At 41.4% G+C, this 22,415-nt stretch overlaps 1 protein-coding gene across 5 annotated transcripts in view; it reads right to left on the reverse strand.

Annotated features, from left to right (window-relative positions):
• TECPR2 (tectonin beta-propeller repeat containing 2) overlaps positions 1-22,401 on the reverse strand; it is a 104,253-nt gene extending 81,852 nt beyond the window's left edge. For 2 of the 5 annotated variants that reach the window (XM_004434274.3, XM_087447912.1), the window contains exons 1-2: positions 22,323-22,401; positions 11,113-11,403 (exon numbers count right to left, since the gene is read on the reverse strand). In XM_004434274.3, coding sequence (XP_004434331.1) covers positions 11,113-11,331 — 219 coding nt within the window. In that variant the 5' untranslated portion in view covers positions 11,332-11,403; positions 22,323-22,401. Of the gene's footprint in view, positions 1-11,112; positions 12,081-12,109; positions 12,559-18,169; positions 18,937-22,322 lie in introns of those variants that run through there. The other 3 variants (XM_087447911.1, XM_087447909.1, XM_087447910.1) reach the window with 3 other exon arrangements.
• Between the last annotated feature and the right edge of the window lie 14 nt (positions 22,402-22,415).

Below are 22,415 nucleotides of genomic sequence, written 5' to 3' on the forward strand. Positions count from 1 at the left end.
CGAATAATTATTAAAAAACAGACTCAACAGCAACAATGGAGTCCAGAAGACAGTGAAACATCATCTTCAAAGTGCTAAGAGAAAAAAACTGTTAGCCTTGAATAGTATGCCTGTCTAAACAATTCAAAGACAGAGAGACATTCAAACAAAAAATAGAGAGTACTTACCACCAAAAGACCTCAACACAAGAACTAGTCAAGGATGTACTCCAGAAAGAAGGAAAATGGTGGCAAAGGGAAGAACTGAGATGTAACAACGTATGGTGGGTAAAGAAGTTGGTAAAAATGTGAGGAACTCTAAACAATGACTATAAAATACTATAATATAATGTCCAATTTGAGTAGTTAAAAGTGGAACTAAAATACTAGACAGTTACATGTGTGATGAGAAAGGCCAGGCAGAGACATCATAAGAAAACTACAGATCAATATCCTTCATGAACACAGACACAAAAAATCTTAAGAAAATATTATTAAAATGAATACAGCAAGATTTAAAAAAAGGATAAATATCATGACAAAATGGGTTTATAAGAGTAATGCACAGTTGGATTAATAACCAAAACTCAATGCATATGATAACATAACATATTCATAGAATAAAGGAGAAAAATCATATCATCTCAACAGATTCAGAAAAAGTATTAGACAAACTTCAATACTCATTCAAGATAAAAACTCTGAGAAAACCAGGAATAGAAATATGTAGAAATAAAAAGCATCTATGAGGAATCTACAGCTAATGTAATGGTGAAAGACTAAATGCTAAGGCAAAGATGTCCTCTCTCACTGTGAGCACTATGCTGGGGGTCCTAGCCTATGCAGTAAGTTAGGAAAAAAAAATTAAAGGCATAAAGATTGGAAAAGATGAAGTAAAACTCTTTCTTCCAGGCAGACATGATCATCCATGTAGAAAACCATAAGAAATCTACAAAATAGGACATAAGTGAAATATACAAAAATCAACTATATTTTTACCTACTGGCAACAAAAAAATCTCAAAGTGAAATAAAACTGTTGTACAGTTCTTAATATTATCTGTGAAGTGATGTAATATTACTTGAGGGTAGACTGATGTAAAGGAAAAACTCAGCTTTCCACCTGTGAATCTTTCTTTACTCTCACACAGAACACTTCACTTGCGACACTTCTGGATGTGCAGGGGGTTTTCCTCACAACAACAAGCAAGTCTCTGACACCAGCTGTGTAGCCTACAATTTAACTCAATTCTGACACTATCTACCTGAAGATAATGTCAGATCCCACAGGTAAGGGCTCAGTCCCACAAGTCTGCGCCCCCCCCCCCCACTCCCACTTCAGATACCAGTGGCAAGCCCAGGTTATCACTTGTGCTTCTGATCACCTGGCTATAGATCAGAGCTTCCAATGACCCCCTCCTCAGGTTCAATTAATTTGTTAGAGTGGCTCATGGAACTCAGGGAAACACTGACTTGTGCTGACAAGTTTATTAAGGGACATGATAAAGGATATAGATGAACAGCCAGACGGAGGAGATACATATGGTGAGATCTGAGAGAGTCCCGAGAGCAGGAGCTTCTGTCCCTATGGAGTTGGGGTACATCACCCTCCAGTGTGGATGTGTTCACCAACCTGGAAGCTCCCCAAACCCTGTACTACTGGGATTTTATGGAGGCTTCCTCACGTAGGCATAATCAATTATTAACTCTATTTCCAGCCCCTCTCCCCTCTCCGAAGAAGTTGGGAAGGGGGGCTAAAAATTCCAAGCTTCTAATCATGACTTGGTCTTTCTAGTGAACAACCCCCATCCAGAAGCCCACCCAGAGTCACCTCATTAGAACAAAAGATGCTCCTAATGCTCTTATCACTTAGGGTTTCAGGAGTCCTGTGTCAGGGACGGGTCAAAGGCAAATATTAGAATGAGAGATGCTCCTAGTATTATCACTTAGGAAATTATAAGGGTTTTAGGAGCTCTATGCTGGGAACTGGGGGCAGAAATCAATATATATATTTCTTATTATTTCACAACTGAGATAAGTTAAAGGACACATACTGTAAACCCTAAAAAACTACCAAAAAGATAAAATAGGCAGAGCCTAATTAGCCATAGTCCACATAAAATAGAAAGATGAAAAAATAATTAATCTAAAAGGCAGTAGGAAAAGAAATAAAAATAACAAGGTGTATATAGGCTGGATTAAGTAGAAAACAATGACCAAGTTGGTAGACTTAACCAATGGTTCCTAACTGGGGGCAATTTTGCCCCCCCACCCCCTATGGGACACTTGGCAATGTCTGGAGGTTGCTACAACTGGGGAGATACTACTCTCATCTAGTAGGTACAAGCCAGGGATGCTGCTAAACATCCTACAATACACAGGACAGCAGCCCCAGACCAAAATGTCAATTGCATCAAGGTTGAGAAACCTTGACTTAAACCCAGCCATGTTAATAATTACATTAAATATAAATGGTCTAAATATACCAATTGGAAGGTAGAGATAGTCATACTAGATAAAAAAGTAAGACAACTTCAGGCTATTTTAGATACAATGAAATGTACTTTAGGTGTAAAGGCATAGATAAACTAAAGGTAAGAATGGAGAAAGATATACCATGCAAATTCTAATTATAAGAAAGCAGGAGTAGCTATATTAATACCAGAAAAAGGTATATTACCAGAGATAAAAAGAGACACTTTATAGTGATAAAAAGATCAATTCAATAAGAAGACATAACAATCCTAAATGTAAAGGTATCTGCTAACAGAGCTTTAAAATATATGAAGCAAGACAACAGTGTGAATGTACTTAATGCCACTGAACTATACACTTAAAAATGGTTAAAACAGTAAATTTTATGTTATGTATATTTTACCACAATAAAAAAATAATACATGAAGCAAAAACTGACAGAATTGAAATGAGAAAAATAAATGCAGAATTTCAGTTGGAGACTTCAACACTCCTCTCACAGTAATTGACAGAACAAGCAGATAAAAAAAATCAGTAAGGCTATAGAAGCCTTAAAAGATTGAACTATACTATTGCATTACTAGCTTTTTCACTGAAAAGCAAGCCCTAAAGATGGAATTAGACACGTGAGGCATTTATTTGGGGAAACACCTGTGAAGGAAAAGGAGAAGCAGTTAGAAGAGGCAGGAAGAATTGTCAGATCACAATGCAGGTTTGCAACGTGGGAAGGAGAGAGGGAAGAAGTAGGGTTGGTGAAGTAAATCTCAGACTGCAATGCAGATTAGGAAAGTTTTGGCCAAGCCAACAAGGACACTCCAAGCCAAAGTCACCTGTCAGAGGAGTCACCTATTTCACAGGAATGAGCCTGCCTGAGTGTCCCAGCTGTGCACAGTCACTGGCTGGAAGCAGCCAGTAGGAAGCATGGCCTTGGAACAAACATAGTGGTGGATTCAGAGTGCTCATCAATTATGCTCCCCACAGCAGGAGAGAGTAATTGAGATCAGGTTATTAGTAAGTGACATACAGAGTAAAAGACATTGACAAAAATTCCATTTTATTTAAAGAGACAAAATATTTGAGGGTTATTTTTTTTTGACTCAGGATACAGAAAACCTCTTGTAGGATACCCAAACACTCAAGGCTCAAATCCACCATTAATATATTTTTAAGCAGTATTTGTTTTTTCTCTGGTGAGGAAGATTAGCCCTGAGCTAACATCTATTGCCAACTTTCCTCTTTTTGGCTGAGGAAGATTGGCCCTGGGCTAACATCTGTGCCCATCTTCCTCCACTTTATATGGGATGCCGCACAGCACGGCTTGACAAGCAGTGCGTTGGTGCGCATCCGGGATCCAAACCTGCGAACCCCAGACCACCGCAGCAGAGCGTGTGCACTTAACCGCTACGCCACCAGGCTGGCCCCTAAGCGGTATTTCTATTTCATAAAACCAATCCTTCATTTAACACATTATTTAAAAATGAGATTTTTACTGCACTAACTTCATTGAAACACCAATCTAGTACTGTTTTTCATACAAGTCTACAAATAGAGACAGACCTTAACAACATCAAACAGCCTGCTCAAAAGAATTGCTAGTTTCAAACGAGATGGACATGGAAGAAGGGTTAAGCAGTTAAGTGCTGACTGATGGCTGCACTATGCTTGTTGTGGGGGACATAAACAAGGCTGCTGCTTTCAGGGTCTCACAGTCTAGGAAAAGGAGTAAGGCCCATCAACAAATTTAGGAACAAGCATTGTCGGCACTGCACACACACACAGGTGGGTCATGGGAAGGACCAAGTCAGCTCTGACAGGTGCACAAGAGGGGAGGGCAGGCAAGGTTGCTGCCTTCAGGATGCCAGTCAGCTGACTACTAAGTGCCTCATCGTATGGTATTCTCTGTTTTCATTTTTTAAAATAACGAAATAAGATCACATATACACGACTATATACAACAGCTTAAAGAGTTATTATAAAATGAGCATTCACGGAGTCCCCATCTAGCTTGGGAAAAGGAACATCAAGAGCACCTTTGAAGCCCTGTGAAATTGGGATTAATTACTCCCTTGCTTTTATCCATAGCTTTACCACATGTGCATGACCTTATACACTAAAAAGTGTAGTTGTGCCTAACACACAGATTCGCATTGTTGAATAAGCACACGAAGGGCGTGGCCCTCAACCTAGGCCTTCCTGACCTAGATACTCAAATCTTTTTGGTATCTTGTTGCTCAGCCCAGGGAGGTTGTCTCATGGTCATCTAACGCACGAGAAGTGGAAGTTTAAGCCAAAAAGCCAATTTATTATTTTACAACAAATTAACGATTATACAAACCAGAACGCTCATGTAGCTACAACCAGTATATTCTCCCTCCACTGGCCACTGTACACGGACAGCAAGTTTTAGTCCAAAAGCCGCCTGGCAAGCATGGAGCAATTTCTGATCAAACCACGGTAAGCATTAGAGCCAGCCACACCAAGGGAGGGCATCACAGTTCTCAAAGGATCCCCCCAACCCCAGCTGCACAGGTAATTCAGCCTGATTTTTAGTTTTCCCAAGTTACACAGCAGACTATAATGCTCTTCCTTCTGTCACATTCTCTTTTCTTTTGATATGGGAACAGTTCAGTCTTATTCTGGCTTGGGAGCCACTTCTGTCTCTTTAAGGAGACTTTGTCCATCTCAGATCTCATCTATTGTGCGTTTACCTCTTTTATTTCCCTGATTTCCAACTTCCTAGGGGGCACTTCTTGTTGCCTTGTTGTGGCAACTTAACTTCCTTAAACAGAAATCCAGTAATCAAGAAACTTAAGGAAAAAAAGTTTGATTTGAAAGATGCCAGCAACGGTTTTCTGGACAAACACTTCATCATTAGGACAGCATTCAGCAACCTTCTTAGGCTCCTTGGCAGGCAGCTTTCCCTTCATACACAAGACAAAACTGCACCAGGGGAACAGTGCTCTTTCTGAGCAGGTTCATGGGAACTGTGCAGTCTGACAAGGCGTTTTTTATGAGCTTCTTTTTTATGAACCTTCAGTAGAAACTGCTAGCATATCAAATAACCAATAGATCTGAAATATTTAGAAATATTTAAGACTCAAATAAGTTAGGAATTCATTCAATTCTTAAGAATTGTTTCACTATTTCCTTCTTTTACTACCAAAGAACCACCAATTAAAGTTTGAATGTTTATACAGCTTTTTAAAGATCTAAAAGTTAAACAAAGGCATCTGCTTTTCTGGAATAATCTCAACTCCAGAGGGCAGACTGGAGTAGGGTCTGTCCACTGGACTTGAAGGAAGTCCCTAAGGCCTGGAACTCTATCACTAGAGAAGATGGTAAAGAGAGAGATTAAGCATGTTATCTATAAAGGAAAACAATTAGACAACCAGCAGAAGTCTCAGCAGTCAAGAGACAACGGTAAAATACCTTTATTTATTTTTTTTTTTTAAGATTTTATTTATTCAGTTTTTTCCCCCCAAAGCCCCAGCAGACAGTTGTACGTCATAGGTTCACATCCTTCTAGTTGCTGTACGTGGGACCCGGCCTCGCGCTGGACGGAGAAGTGGTGCCTTGGGGCGCTCCCGGGATCCGAACCCGGGCCGCCAGCATCAGAGCGCGCGCACCTAACCGCCAAGCCACGGGGCCGGCCCAACAACGGTAAAATACCTTTAAAGTGCTGAGACAAAATAACCATATGAAGTGAGGTAGGGATCAAGTTCCATTTTTTTCTCCATATGCATATCCAACTGTCCCACACCACTTACTGGAAAAGCTCTGTAGTGCCACCTTTGCAATAAACTAAAGTGTTCATATACTTGTGGGTTTTCTGACTTCTCTATTCTGTTCCAATGATCTATTGATCTATTCTTATGCTAATACCACACTGCCTTAATTACTGAAGCTTTATAGCGTCTTGTTACCCAGTAGAGCATCTTCTCCCATCTTCTTCCATTCGTATCTTGACTATTCTTGACCCATTACCATTTCGTAAACATTTTAAAATCAGCCTGTCAATTGCCATTAAAAAAACTGTCGAGGGCCGGCCTGGTGGCACAAGTGGTTAAGTGCGCGTGCTCCTCTGCGGTGGCCCAGGGGTTCGCCAGATCGGATCCCGGGCGTGCACCGATGCACCGCTTGGCAAGCCATGCTGTGGCGGCGTCCCATATAAAGTGGAGGAAGATAGGCACGGATGTTAGCCCAGGGCCAGTCTTCCTCAGCAAAAAGAGGAGGATTGGCAGATGTTAGCTCAGGGCTGATCTTACTCACAAAAAAAAAAAAAAAAAAAAAACCTGTCGAAATTAAATTGAACTTAGGTCAATTTAGGGAGAATGAACATCTAATAAATTTTTTTTTTTTTTTTTTTTACTATGAATCAGTGTAAAAAAAATTTGAAAGCTAAATTCCCAGCAACTAATGAATTAAAGCAATCCATACTAAGGTCACCAGCGAAACCCTATATTGTAATGCTACTGACACACCAGAATTTAGATCACAGGATCCTAATCAACTGATCAAAGGGTTACTTCCACAGGGAAAGACAAGTAAAGTCATTAAGCAAACACACCTTTGGCTGATATGGTAAGACAAAAGCTCTCAGTTCTCCATCACTTTTAAAAATATACCAGGTAAAAGTCAACGAAACATTTGTAACATTCTGAAGCAGGAATTTTCTAACTGGAAAACATCCCAGAATGTCCCCATGCTCTGGCCTCTCCTTCCTTCCCCTGGAATACTCTATCCAGATACATCAGCATGGCATGCTGTCCACTCTCTTTAGGTCTTTGTTCAATTGTCACCTGCTCAGTCAGGTCCTCCCTGAACTTCCTGTTGAAAAGTGTAACCACCCCTGCTGGCACTCCTCACCCCCTCTCTGGGTTACCTTCCCCTCACACTTCTCCCCATTGGAGTATGTGTGCACTTCTCTTATTCATTTTCCTGGCTCTCCCAGTAGACTCTAAGCTCCCTGAGGGCAGGGATTTCGCCTGCTGTGTTCTCTACTGCATCTCCAGGACCTATAATGGGCCTGGCACATAGTAAGCACTCAATAAATACTTATTGAATGAGTTCACTGGGAGAGCAAGTGTGGAAAGGTTGCTGAAATGAGAACTAGCATTGCTGCTGCTGGTGCAAAGACAAATCCATGACATTTCAACAACGTGCTGAATGCTAAGAAGAGAGAGATCATATACTTAATTTCAAAACAGAAAATTAGAAACTTAGATCAAGTTATCTTTCTGGTCTATTCTTATGTATGTCACACCCATATATTTAACAAGTTTATAACATTTTTGTTCTGTTATCAGCTCCTCACATTTTCTTAGTGTTTTTGGCACTAGCTAGGGAGATTTTCTTGTGTCTCCCTCTGCCCTCTCCTACTAACTTGTGCAGAAATGAAGGTTTCCAAAAGCATTATTCTTGAAAACACATGCCAGGCTATATTTACCACATAAAAGGTCTGCTTTAACTTCTTTAGAAACATAATTTAATTAAAAAACATGATCTTTCATCCATGTCATACATGGATTTATTAGAGAGTAAACTAACTTTTATTTTTATTTACTTTCCCATAAAATCTTAGATTTTCCCTAAATTAAACTAGTTAATGCATCTTTCAATTTTTACTTGGAAATTCCAAAGAGGTCCTGAATCTGGTTTCTATTGTCCTCTAAATCCAGACTCTTGTGGAAGCTCTGCCTTCTCTCATAGGAAATGAGCACAATGGTTAGGCAACCAGCTTTGTGGCCTAGAGTGGGAATCTTACTGTTTCTTATCTATAAAACATGGGGATTGCACCAAACAATTCTAAGACCCAGCCAGCTCTAAAGGTGAAAATGACAATAAAAACAACATAAATATTTTATTCGTCTCTGGAATCACAAAGCTAATGACTGACAGCCAAAGCTCAAAACAAATCTTTGTGTTGTGTTTATATAAGTAATATATGAATACATTCTTACTAGCAAAAAATTCTAATAATTCCACAGTATTTAAAGTGAAAAACAAAAAACAGAAAAAAACCCCACAACTTCCCCTTCATACCCTTCCCCTTACCCTATCCCATTCTCGACCCCTACCTAGAGTTAAGTAAGCATGATGAATAGTTTGTGGGTATTCCTCCAGATCTTCTCCTACGTGTTTTACATACAGATATTTAGCTTTGCTTTCAAACCTTAACATTCTAACTCCAAATTCTGTGTTCATTCCAAAACAGAATTTTTCTTTTCTACTTCCTTTGTGATACTCTACAATTATGTTTGTATTCTATACCAAATGGGTACTCAAAATTGCTTTTGATACTCAGTGCTGCCAAGTGTGGATTTTGGCCCCAGTAAAATACATTTTTTTACAGTCTCTCAGTAAGGGAAAACCAGCTAGAAATGTACACATGAGATTTTTCAGAGTCTCTTTCTAGTCTGCTGGGCCCAGTTATTTGTACTAGATTCCCCCTAACTCTGGTTGTTCCTGTGGAGGCTGTCTTAGCATATCACGTTTCTTCCAAGCTCATAGGACTCACCATATAATAAACAGAAAACTAATTCTGGGTGAAACTATAAAACTGGCAGTTGGGTATAATTTGTAGTTTCATTCTGGGGAGCACTAAACTCTTGTTTTTTTAAGTTTTTTTGAGTTTAGTAGCTGAAATTTTAAAAATAGTTATATAGCTTCAAAGAAAAAGGACAATAAAATGGTGATCAATGAAACATATGCATTTTATAAAAGAGAACTGGGCTGCAATTGCAACCTGAGTGAGGGGTCCAAATTCCACTAATGCACGCTAAACCTTAATGCCAAAGGTTATCCAAGAGTGAATTAAAACCCAAGGGGATAGCAAAATGACTCTGTAGTGTTAGAAGTCAGAAGAGGAAGTCCCTTGGGGAGGAGTACTGATTGGGAGGCGGCACAAGGGAGTCTACTGGGCTGCTGGAAATGTTCTATATCTTGATCTGGGTGATTACACGGATGTATACACACATACAAATTCATCAACTTGTACCCTTGAGATCTGTGCACTTTAGGTAAATTATACTTCAATTAAAAAGTGAAAAAAAACAAAAAAAAAAAAAGTGAAAAAAACAAAACCAAGTAAAGCACAAGGGCCTGGAAAGCCTGGTCTAATTTAAATTTGTTATGGTGTGTTCTATGACCCAGAATATGGTCTATCTTAGTGAATGTTCCACGTACACTTGTGAAGAATGTGTATTCAGCTGTTGCTGGGTAGAATGCTCTGTAAACATCAATTAGACAGCAGAGGTTGATAGTGCTGCTCAGTTCTTGTGTAGCCTTGTTGATTTTCTGTCTACTACTTCTATTACTGAGAGAGGGCTGTTGAAGTTTCCATCTATAGTTGTGGACTTGTCTATTTCTTCTTTCAGTTACGTCAGTTTTTGCTTCATGTATTGTGAAGCTCTCTTGTTACGGTGCATACAGATTTAGGACTGCATGTCTTCTTGGTGAGACGATCCTTTTATCATTATGTAATGTCTGTCTTTATCCCTGGTTATTTCTTTCCTCAGAAGACTACTTTGCTATCAAAAATAGCCACTCTAACTTACTTACTTTTTTTTTTGTGAGGAGATCAGCCCTGTGCTAACATCTGCCAATCCTCCTCTTTTTTTGCTGAGGAAGACCGGCTCTGAGCTAACATCTATTGCCAATCCTCCTCCTTTTTTTTCCCCCCAAAGCCCCAGTAGATAGTTGTATGTCATAGTTGCATATCCTTCCAGTTGCTGTATGTGGGACGTGGCCTCAGCATGGCCGGAGAAGCGGTGCGTCGGTGCGTGCCTGGGATCTGAACCCGGGCTGCCAGTAGCGGAGCGCGCGCACTTAACCGCTAAGCCACGGAGCCGGCCTACCATTTTTGTTATTTTAAATTGAGCACAGAGGCATAAGAAAAAGTAATTTTTAAATTAAAAATTTAATAAGTTGATAATGATTAAAATACAGATATTCATAAACATTTCTCTTAAACACAAAAGCCTTGTCTTAGTCTGTAAAAGCCCACTAACCACAGAGTAGAGCTCCACGAGGCCATGAGGTAGAAGCCACAACTCAGTCACCCTTGAGTCTCTCACAAAAGCCATGTACTTAACAAACCACAGACACTGAATAAATTGGTGAATTCAAAGATGGTCCATCAATACTTGGTGCCTACCAACATCTACAACACACAGACATGCCGAAGTCAACCAACACAGAACAGAGGTCGGTCAGGATCCCAATGGCAGTGTTCTCCAAAAGTGATCTTATTTAAGAGGTACATGTTCTGGCAGCGAGCCAATAATGATACTAATCTTTTTTTGCACAATAATTTCAACAGAATAACTAGAGATTATTCAAGTAAGTCGGTCAAGGTACTTTGAGAAACATGACATTTAAAAAAAACACCTACTTCCAACGTTTTCTATTAAGTGTTAAACAGTAAAATGTTCTTTAAAGTGATGCTAGATTTTTGGAGGCAGGAAAAAAAGTTAAAAACATCAACTTTTCTAGTTATATTACACCTCACTTAAAGATGGTTTTAAAGTATTGTATGGGTGAGGTACTACGGCCATATTCTAGCAAATCAGAAGTAAACTATCCCACCCTAGAACTCACAGCCATGTTAAAAATGAGCCACGGCTCATGCACGCTAAGGCGTAAAGAAGAGCAAGACTCACCTCAAAGTTGTATTTTTTCATCTGGTTGAAGTGCCGGCAGTACAGATAGAGCATGCCGATGCTGCTGCCCACGGCAATGTAGTCCCCATTGGTATCGAGGGCTGTGAGGTAGACCACGATAGAGCGGAAACCCTTCTGGATCTTTGTGGGAATGGCATTGAGGAGATAATACAAAGGGCAGAACTCTCTGAAGGTAACAGGCTCTGATATGGATGCCATGGCCAAGGTTTCCACAGATGATCTTCAGGCAGGAAACTGAAATGTTTACTTGGCATCAAGGAAACCTGGGGGCTAAGGAACAAAACACTTATAATTCTTTCAGTGCCTAGCTATGCCAACGAGAAGTCATGTTTAATAGTGGGAACAAGGAACTTCCAGGAAAAATTATAGCTGGAGATTAATTAAACAGAGAAAGTAAACCAGATATCATTAAGATCACTTTTGAGCATTTTAAGTCAAAGTGTACTTCAATATGCACTGGCCCCTGTAATTTATTTTGTGATAAATACTATGGAGGAGTGGAAAGAATATTAAAAACAGTTCTTACTCCAAGTAGCTTATGATCTAGCCAGGGAGGCAAAAGAAACAGTGAAGAGACACAAAATCACATGTGATTAGGTGCTAATCTGTGGGTCTCAATGAGAAGAGGGAGAGAGCGGAGTGGATTAGAGTGTGGAAAAGGTGTCACTGGAAACATCCTGACCAAGGAAGCCCGCCAGGATGGATGGAATGTGAAACAGTAAAGACACTCTTTAGCAGGACAACAGTGAACCAGTCCCAGACACAGAAACACACTCACTGTGTGGAGAAACAGATCCACAGCTGGATGCCCCCAGCCTCCTCAGCCTCCCCAGCACTCAGAGCCACAGCTATACAGCCCCTCTCATCTGTACCACACTCAGACCCATACTGCTTGGCACTTTGGAGTCAAAGCTTCCCTCGATAAAAATACTCAATCCTCACACAGCACGTTATAATCTGTGAAGTGCTCACTCACTCATTTAAAGATAGGTGACATCATCCCCAACTTTTAGATGAAGGTACTGAGGGCCACAGGTCACAAGACTTGCCCAAGATCACACAGGTGAGACTTGACTCTGGGTCTTCTCTCTCCAGTCCTGGGCCCTTTCCATTATCACGGTTACATCTCTGACAGACAATCGACAGCTGCAGGTGGATGCTCTGTACCTGATTAGACCTGGAGGGATATTTTAGCCCTTTAGGTCTATGGAGACTTTCAAAGCTCCAGAGAAGAAACTTCTTGGGATGCCGGATTTACAGTATTTTTGAACCGTGGGTTTCCAATGTCTAGAGTTGGCTGACTGACCTCTAAGCCCTCTTCTATGGAAATATACCCAACTCCTCCTCACCCAGGGGCTCGGCATTGGCTGCTCCTTCTGCCTGGAATGCTCATTCTCCAGATGTCACTCAGCTTTTGATTCTTCTCAACATGTAGGTCCCTGCTAAAATGTCCCCTCCTCAAAAGGCCTTACCTGCCCACTCCCTAAAGTGGCCTCCCTGCCCCCACTGAGCACTCTCTCACATCCCCTCCCTCTGCTTTACTTTCTCCACACATCCTCTTTCTTTTTTGTTGACTGGCCATCTCTGCCTGACCCCCTCCAACACCACTGGTCTGCGAGCTCCACAAGACCAGAGCCCACATCTGCCCCGCTCACCTCTCTAGCCCCCGGCACCTGGAAAAGGGTCAGGCACAACAGAGGTGCTCAGTAAGTATTTACTGAATGAATGAATGAGTTATGAAAAAGAAAAATTTGCAAGGAAGGAATGAGTGACAAGAATGGAAGAGCAGCAAAATATCGTCTTTTCTCCAATACAGCCCCAATTCAATGCTGGAATAATAACTCCGAGATCAGTACAACATATCCAGTTTTCCAAGCATTTTCTTTTTTTTTGGTGACGAAGATCAGCCCTGAGCCAACATCCATGCTAATCCTCCTCCTTTTGCTGAGGAAGACCTGCTCTGAGCTAATATCCATTGCCAATCCTCCTCCTTTTTTTTCCCCCCAAAGCCCCAGTAGATAGTTGTGTGTCATAGCTGCACATCCTTCTAGTTGCTGTATGTGGGACGCGGCCTCAGCATGGCCGGAGAAGCGGCGCGTCGGTGCGCACCCGGGATCCGAACCCGGGCTGCCAGTAGCAGAGCACGCGCACTTAACCGCTAATCCATGGGGACGGCCCTCCAAGCATTTTCTGATTCCTATTTCATTTGATAGTCACAACAGCCAATACAGTGAAGTAAGCAGGGTAAAACTTATGAGAATTTTCCTAAAATTAAGCAAATAATAATAATCATATCCCTCTGTGATGGTTAAGAACACTAATATACTTTCTTTTAGCAGAAGTTGAAGCTCTGGAAGGTTCAGAAGTTTGCCCAAGGTCACACAGTTTTAAATGCCTAGTGCAACAGAAATCTGGATGGTGAACACTGGTCCTGTCCATACAGCAGCACAGTTCATAAATTTACAACTTTTTAAGGGCAAGACGGCCTGGGCTAAGAGATATCCACGCTCCCCAATCCTTGCTTTGTGCAAGTACTCCAGAGAGGTGGGCAAGACACATGACCCAGAAATCAAATGAGAATGAAATCGCCATGAGGCAAGCTCAAGAGAGAACGGCCACTGGCAGACACCTTGGGCAACCATGTAGATCATTTTAAGGACATGGGACACAAAAGCCAAAACAACAACAACAATAATGGTAACAGCTAACACTGTTACTTAATAGAAACCATTCTTAGCACACTAACTCAATAACTACTCACAAAAAAACTATGAGGTAGGCACTATTGTTCTCTCCATTTTATAGATGAGGAAACTGTTCCCATTTCAACAATCTCCTTTCCATCTTCAAGCCTAAGGGCAGCACAGGAGCAGTAAAGGATTTGTTTCTTTGATGAGTGTGCACGCGAACACACTGATGCTCCATAATTTATGTCGTTTTTAAAATTAAATTTTCTTTTTACAACAGTTATAAATGTTCAGTATCAAAAATTTGGAAATATAGAAAAGTACAAAGAAGTAAATAAAAGCCACTCATGATCCTATCATACAGAGATATACTGTATATACAGATAGCTACAGATACATGGTGTGGACATACACAGTTTTTCACTTAATAAATAATGAGCATTTGCCATGTCATTAAATATTCCCTAGAACATGATTTTTAATGACTATATAGGAAACCTGTAGAGAACACACTGTATGCATTAACCAAAATTTTCTCAGCCAAAATGTTTTAATTTCTGCTTTTAGCTGACGAGATCGTCTAGGAAGCAAGTGAAAGTACAAAGCACTTCACAAATGTCAGCTAGTATTATTTCCTCCTTTAAAAATCTTTTTCCTCAAAGTAGATGTCAAATTATGACATTTAGATTTCAAAAATTCATTCACTTGACTTGATACTCTTCAGTGACAGCTCCACAATCTCTATACAGGAGGGGCTTTGAGACTGCAGTCTGGTTAGAAGTGGGTCAGAGGAAGTGCAGAGCAGGCGCACTATTCTAACTTAGATTATATGTTTATGTGAGGTGACTTAGGAGGTATTAATTGATATTACAGAAGGTCAGAGTCCCTGGAACTATCTCCTCAGCACAATTAATGATACTACTACCAAAAGCAACTTCAAAATGAGTAAGAAGGGAGTGTAGGGCTCACTTACCAGGCTCTAGCAGGGATTAAAAATTATCACAATTCTGCAGCAGGTAACAGACAGCATAATCAAATTTTGATTCAAAATTGTTTAAGCTGAAACCCTAGCATTCATCCCTGATTTCTCCCTCTCCCTCACCCCTAACAACATCCCTCACCTTGTTCCATCAGCTCTATCTCCTCACTATCTCACACCTGACTCCTTCTCACCAACTCTGTGGCCATGCCTGGGATGAAGCCATCACACCTCTCCCCTGGACCAGTGCAATGTTCTTCTAACAACTGCTCTCCTGCTTCCACACCTGCCCACTAGAATCCATGCTCATAAACAGCAGTCAGAATGAGCTCTTCGACTTCATCAAAACTAAAAACTTTTGTGCTCCAAAGGACACCATCAAGAAAGTGAAAAGACAAGCCAAGGAGAAAATGTTTGCTAATCATATGTCTAACAAAGGACTTGTACCTAGAATATATAAAGAACTCTTAAAATTCAATAATAAAAAGACAATTTTTAAATGGGCAAAGGATCTGAATTGACATTTTTCCAAAGCACACATACAAATGGCCAATAAACACATGAAAAGATGCTCACCATCATTAATCATCAGGGAAACGCAAAACAAAACCACAGTGAGATATCGCTTCACACTCACTAGGATGGCTATAATCAAAAAGACAGGTGAGAGTTAAGGAGGATGTGGAAAAACTGAAACCCTCATACACTGCTGGTAGAAAACAAAATGATGTAGCCACTGTGGAAAAGTCTTGCAGTTCCTAAAAAGGTTAAACATAGAGTTATCACATCACCCAGCAATTCTACTCATAGGCATATATCCAAGAGAAATGAAAACATATGTCTACACAAAAACTTGTAGACAAATGTTCATATTACTATTCATAATAGCCAAAAAGTAAAAACAACCCAACTGTCCATCAATTGATGAATGGATAAACAAAATACAGTATATCCTTACAATGGAATATTATTCAGCAATAAATAGGAATGAAAGGGCCGGCCCCACGGCGTAGCGGTTAAGTGCGTGCACTCCGCTGCTGGTGGCCTGAGTTCGGATCCTGGGTGCACACTGATGCACCACTTGTCAGGCCATGCTGTGGCGGCATCCCATATAAAGTACAGGAAGATGGGCATGGACGTTAGCCCAGGGCCAATCTTCCTCAGCCAAAAAAAAAGAGGAGGATTAGCATCGGATGTTAGCCCAGGGCTGATCTTCCTCACAAAAAAAAAAAAAGGAATATCTACAAAAACCCAACAGTTGAGGCTGGCCCGGTGGCATAGTGGTTAAGTTTGCACACTCTGCTTCGGCGGCCCAGGAGTCACAGGTTCGGATGCCCAGCACAGACCTACACACCGTTTATCAAGCCATGCTGTGGCAGGCGTCCCACGTATAAAGTAGAGGAAGATGGGCACGGATGTTACCCCAGGGCCAATCTTCCTCAGTAAAAAGAGGATTGGCAACAGATGTTAGCTCAGGGCTAATCTTCCTCACCAAAAAACAAAAACAAAAACAAAAAAAAACCAACAGCTAACATCACACTTAATGGTGAAAAACTGAATGCTTCTCCCACTAAGATGAGGTACAAGGCAAGGATGTTCCCTCTCACCATTCCTTTTCAACATCATAGTGGAAGTTCTAGCTAATGCAATAAGACAAGAAAAGGAAATAAAAAGTATACAGATTGGGAAGGAAGAAATAAAACAATCTTTGTTTGCAGATGACATGACCATCTATGTAGAAAATCCAAAAGAATCAACAAAAACTCCTGAAACTGGGGCCAGCTCTGTGCATAGTGGTTAAGTTTGGCACGCTCTGCTTCAGAAGCCTGGGTTCATGGGTTTGGATCCTGGGTGCAGACCTACACCCCTCGTTAGCCATGCTGTGGTGGCGACCCACATACAAAATGGAGGAAAATTCACCAGATCAGTTAACAGAGGTTAACTCAGGGCTAATCTTCCTCAAGCAAAAACAAGAGGAGGAATGGCAATGGATGTTAGCTTAGGGCAAAGCTTCCTCAGCAAAAAAAAAAAAAAAGACTCCTGAAACTAACAAGCAATTATAGCAAGGTTGCAGGATACAAGGTTAATATACAAAAGTCAACTGCATTCCTAAATGCCAGCTATGAACAAGTGGAATTTGAAATTAAAAACACAACACCATTTACATTAGCATCCCCCAAAATGAAACACTTAGGTATAAATATAACAAAATATGTACAAGATCTATATGAGGAAAGCTACAAAACTCTTATGAACAAAATCAAAGAACTAAATAAATGGAGAGATATCCCATGTTCATAGACAGGAAGATACAACACTGTCAAAATGTCAATTCTTCCCAACTTGATCTACAGATTCAATGGAATTCCAATCAAAACTCCAGCAAGTTACTTTATGGATATCAACAAAATGATTCTAAAGTTTATATATAGAGGCAAAAGACCCAGAATAGCCAACACAATATTGAAGGAGAAGAACAAAGTCAGAGGACTGATACTACCCAACTGCAAAACTTACTATAAAGCTACAGTAATCAAGACAGTGTGGTATTGGCAAAAGACCAAACAAATATATCAATAGCACAAAATAGAGAGCCCAGAAATAGACCCACATAAATATAGTCAACTGATCTTTGACAAAGGAGCAAAGGCAATACAAGGGAGCAAAGACAGTCTTTTCAACAAATGGTGCTAGAACTACTGGACGGCCACATGTAAAAAAAAAAATGAATCTAGACACAGACTTTACACCCTTCACAAAAATAAACTCAAAATGGATCACAGACCTAAATGTACAATGCAATACTATAAAACTCCTATAAGATAATATAGGAGAAAACCTAGATGACCTTGTAATGACATTTTAGATACAACACCAAAGACATGATCCATGAAAGAAATAATTGATAAGCTATACTTCATTAAAATTAAAAACTTCTGCTCTGCAAAGGACAATATCAGGAAATAAGAAGACAAGCCACAGACTGAGAAAAAATATTTGCAAAACACATATCTGCTAAAAGGCTATTATCCAAAACGTACAAAGAACTCTTAAAACTCAACAATAAGAAAACAAACAACCCAATTAAAAAACGTGCCAAAGACCTTAATAGATACCTCACCAAAGAAGATATACAGATGGCAAATAAGTATATGAAAAGATGCTCCACATCATCTGTCATCAGGGAAACGCAAATTAAAACAATGAGAATCGCCTATTAGAATGGCCAAAATCTGGAACACTGACACCAAATGTTGACAAGGGTGTGGAGCAACAGAAACTCTCATTCATTGCTGGTGGGGATGCAAAATGGTACAGTCACTTTGCAAGACAATTTGGTGGTTTCATACAAAACTAAACATAATCTTACCATATGATCCTGCAATTGCGCTCCTTGGTATTTACCTGAAAAAGTTGAAAACTTATGTCCACAAAAAAACCTTCACCTGGATGTTTATAGCAGCTTTATTCATAATTGCCAAAACTTGGAAAGCAACTAAGGTGTCCTTTAGTAGGTATAAACTGTGGTACATCCAGATGATGGAATATTATTCATCACTAAAAAGAAATGGGCTATTAAGCCATGAAAAGACATGGAAGAACCTTAAATGCACATCACTAAGTGAAAGAAGTCACTCTGAAAAAGCTATATACTGTATACTTCCAACTATGTAACAGTCTGGAAAAGGCAAAACCATAGAGACAGTAAAAAGTTCAGTGGTTGCCAGGGTTTGGGGACTTTTAGGGCAGTGAAAATAGTCGGATACCATAATGATAGATACATGTCATTATATATTTGTCCAAACCCATAGAATATATAACACCAAAAGTGAACCCCAAGGAAAACTATAGACTATGGGTGATAATGATATGTCGACGCAGGTTCATCAATTGTAAAAAAAGTTCCACTCCAGTGGGGGATGCTGATATTGGCGGAGGCTATGGAAGTGTGGGGAAGAGGGGAAATGGGAAATCTCTGCACCTTCCCCTCAATTTTCCTATGAACCTAAAAACTGCTCTGCAAAAAGAGTCTTAGAAAAAAAAGAGCTCTTCAAAAGAGAAATGGGTGGGTCTCATATCACCCTCCCTATTCAAAATTCTTCAGTGGCTCCCCAGCGCTCTGAGAATAACCACATGCCTGTCTGTGGTTATTCCCCCATCACATCTCTACCCCTCTCCACTTGTCCTCCAAGCTCTAGCTCCACTGACCCACTCCTCCCTCCTCAAGCTTCATAACTAATATTCTCTCTATTCCAAACAATCTTTCATCTCACTCCATATATCTGGCTTCTTCTCCCCCTAGGGTCTCAGCTTCAATATTACCACCACAGAAAGGCCTTCCCTGACCAGATCACTTACAGCATCCATCAGTCCTCTCCTCCCTCCACCATATCACCTTCATAATTCCCATCACAACCTTTAATTATTTTATTTGCTAAACAGTTTAATGATCATCTCTCATGAGAATGTAAGCAACACAAATTCTCTCTTGCTCACCAGTGTAAACCCTAGTACCTAACAGTACTTTTGACACAGAGTAGATATTCAATAAAGATTTACTGAAAGAATAAATAAAATGTTAACTTCAGGTCTCATTGAAAAAGAATATTCTCAATCCAGCCTTTAAAATCAATAACGCTTCCTTTAATTCTGTTAAAAATACAAACCACCACTCCGCAACAGTCTTCTTTAAGTCAGGATGCTTCCCTCCCCCATTAGTACCACAACCCCATACATCTGGAAGGTGGCAGCTGACCTTCATGCTGATTGATGGCACCGAAACGCCTAACGGGTAGTTTTTCAAAACTGGACTAATAACATAGAGTCTAAATCATCCACTTAGAGTGCTGTGGCAACTTAAGATCATCATACTGCTGACAACTCTAATGGTTTAAGGATTCTCTCTAAAATCTCTAGGAAGTGACAATTAGTAACCCTGTTGTACAATCTATTTCTAAAGTCTGGCTACAATATCTATCATTCTTGTTAAGTGTTAAAATCTTATGACTAAACATAATGAGACTGAGACAGTCATTTATCTTCCAGATGAAATTTTGTCACTTCCCTGGATGCCACGCCTGCCAGCTAGCCAGTGCACAAAGGCTCAAATCAGATGAAAGCATGGAAGTTGAACATTTCAACAAACTGGTCTGTGTCTAGCTTCATCTCAGGCCACTGTTCCCTCCCCACCCTCTACGATGCAGCCACAGTGAGCTTTCCACCACAGTCCCTGAACACACCATGACCTGTATGTCTCTGCGATGCCCCCTTCCTCCCTTCTGCATTCCCTCATACACATCTTGTAAGACCTAGTTCTTCACTAGGAAGCCTTCACAGACTCCCTCTGACACTTAGTTGGTCTTTCTCTGCTTTAACAGAATGCTCTGAAGGCAGTTATCACACAGCACCATCATTATTCATTTTCTATCTCCTTCAATGGATTCTTTCCAGTCTTTGCCTACGTCCTTCTAGCCTATATACCTTGTGGTGCTTCAAAAGACCAATCGAGAGTGTGGTACAATCAACGGCTGACATATATTTGTTGAATTAATCTCTCTCAAAACACTGTGCCAAGATTCTCAAAGTATACTAGCTCAAAATATAAGACCACTCTACCTCAGTTACATCCATCATTACGCAAAAATTCACTGGTCTCGTGTCCAGGTCCAAAGAATACATTCATTTAAAATTGAACACACACTTTGAACAATAGCTAACTTCTACCTCAGCAGTTCACAGAACCACCACCTACTCCCTCCTGATTCTACCAAGCTCCTTGTACTCCACTATATCTAGAAATCTCTCCATGCTTGACACCAAAGCTTGTTTTCATTATGTGTGTAACTGTTTCCTGATCCGTTCTTCACTTTTCCAAGTCAACCAACTGCTCTGCCTGATGCCTGTTTCCTTCCTTTTTCCCCACTAAGTTCCAGTAGCCATTTTGTCCAACTACACAGACACTAGTATGAAATGAGACCTTCCTCAGACTTGAAGTCTAACTTCTCTAAGAGAACACAAAACAAATCCAGTAGGAGCCAATCTTCTATTGAAAAAGACAATGTGGCTACAAAATAACTTAAACCTAACAAAAGCTACTTACTAGTCACTCCTTCAGAGGAGGACAATCCCTATCCCATCCTCCCCATCACTAGTCTTACGGTCAGTCCTGAAAACTCAGGTGGAGCATCCCCTATACCTGCACTGCTGGTTCTCCAGTTAAAAAGCTCCCTGAGGGCAGGGACTGGGTCTGTCTGGCCCACCACAGCATCCCTAGAGCCTGGTAAGTCGCCCGGCATACAATGAACTGCAAATAACTGTCTGCTGAATTAATGAACACGGGATGGAAGTCAGGTTATCCAAAAAAAGCAAGGTCACAGGCTTATCAAGGTGCATTGCAGCTGAGTGTGAGAAAATACAAAAAGCCTTGCAGCTTAGGAGACCAGGAGTCACTGGTGACCAGAAGGGGCCACAATGGCTTTATTCCCAGATTCTGCCCACTCTGGGATCTGGGTTAGGGGATTTCTCAGAACTCCTTTCCTTAAAGTTTTTAAGACCAGGAGGAAGTCAACCCCAAGCGCAACTGATCACTCTAGCACATAAGGCAAGTGTGCGCTCAGGCTGGTGCCCCACATTCTGCCAAGAGATGGAACAGAAGCAACAGAACAGAATAAAATTCCTGAATCTCAGCGAGGAAGTGAGGAAGAACAAACAGCAGGGAAGAGAAATAGAAGCAGAACATGTAGGTAAGACAGTAGAGCCTATCCCTTACGGAAATGTACCGCTTTCCAGGTGCTTAGCACTTTACATGCACTGACCCATTTAATCGTCCCACCAAGACTATTATCATCTCCATTTTACTGATGATGAAACAAGCATAGTGAGATATGACTTGCCCAGAGCACACAGCTAAGAAGGGGCAGCGCTGTGACTCCGGTCTGACTCCAGGGTACCCCCATTCTTTAACCTGCACTAATTATTCTGCCTCCCACGCCTGAAAATAGGACTGAGAGAGGAGTCGTTCATTCATCCATTTAAGGAACACTTATTGAGCACCTACTGAGCACGTGCCAAGGCCTGGTGCGAGGCACTGGTGGGCGGATGAAGGGACGGAGACTGACGGTGTCAAGGGACAGAACGCAACGTCAATCATAAGACTACGGAGCTCGGAACCACCCGACCAGCGGCGGAAGGGATGCAAGGGTGCGGCAGAGGGAGGGAAGGACCCGAATGGGAGGAGCGAGGGGAGCCTGAGGGCCCGAGCATGTTTTCGGCGGGCCAGCGCAGCCCAGAAGGGGTGGGCGACAACCGCTTCCCTCGGCGGACCGTCGGCTTCTGCGCTTCATGTGTGATGGCATTCAGCCTCGGCCACCCCGCGCGGGCGGGCCGGGGGCCGGGAAAGGGGGGCGAAACGGGCGGCTGAGGCGAGGGGAGGGTGGCCCGGGGAAGGCGTGAGCGCCAGCGGGGAGGGGCGCGGGGCCGAGCGGCGGGGGCGGCGAGGCCTCCAGCGGCGTCGCCGGACTCACCTCCCGCAGCAGCCCCTCCGGACTCGTCGGCCCCGCCGGGCCGGCGTAGGCGGGGACGGACTCCGGGCCGCAGGGGCTGCCGGGAGCCCGTTC

Source organism: Ceratotherium simum, chromosome 24 (assembly GCF_057802395.1).
Source record: "Ceratotherium simum simum isolate JZ-2026a chromosome 24, ASM5780239v1, whole genome shotgun sequence".
Classification (NCBI taxonomy): domain Eukaryota; kingdom Metazoa; phylum Chordata; class Mammalia; order Perissodactyla; family Rhinocerotidae; genus Ceratotherium; species Ceratotherium simum.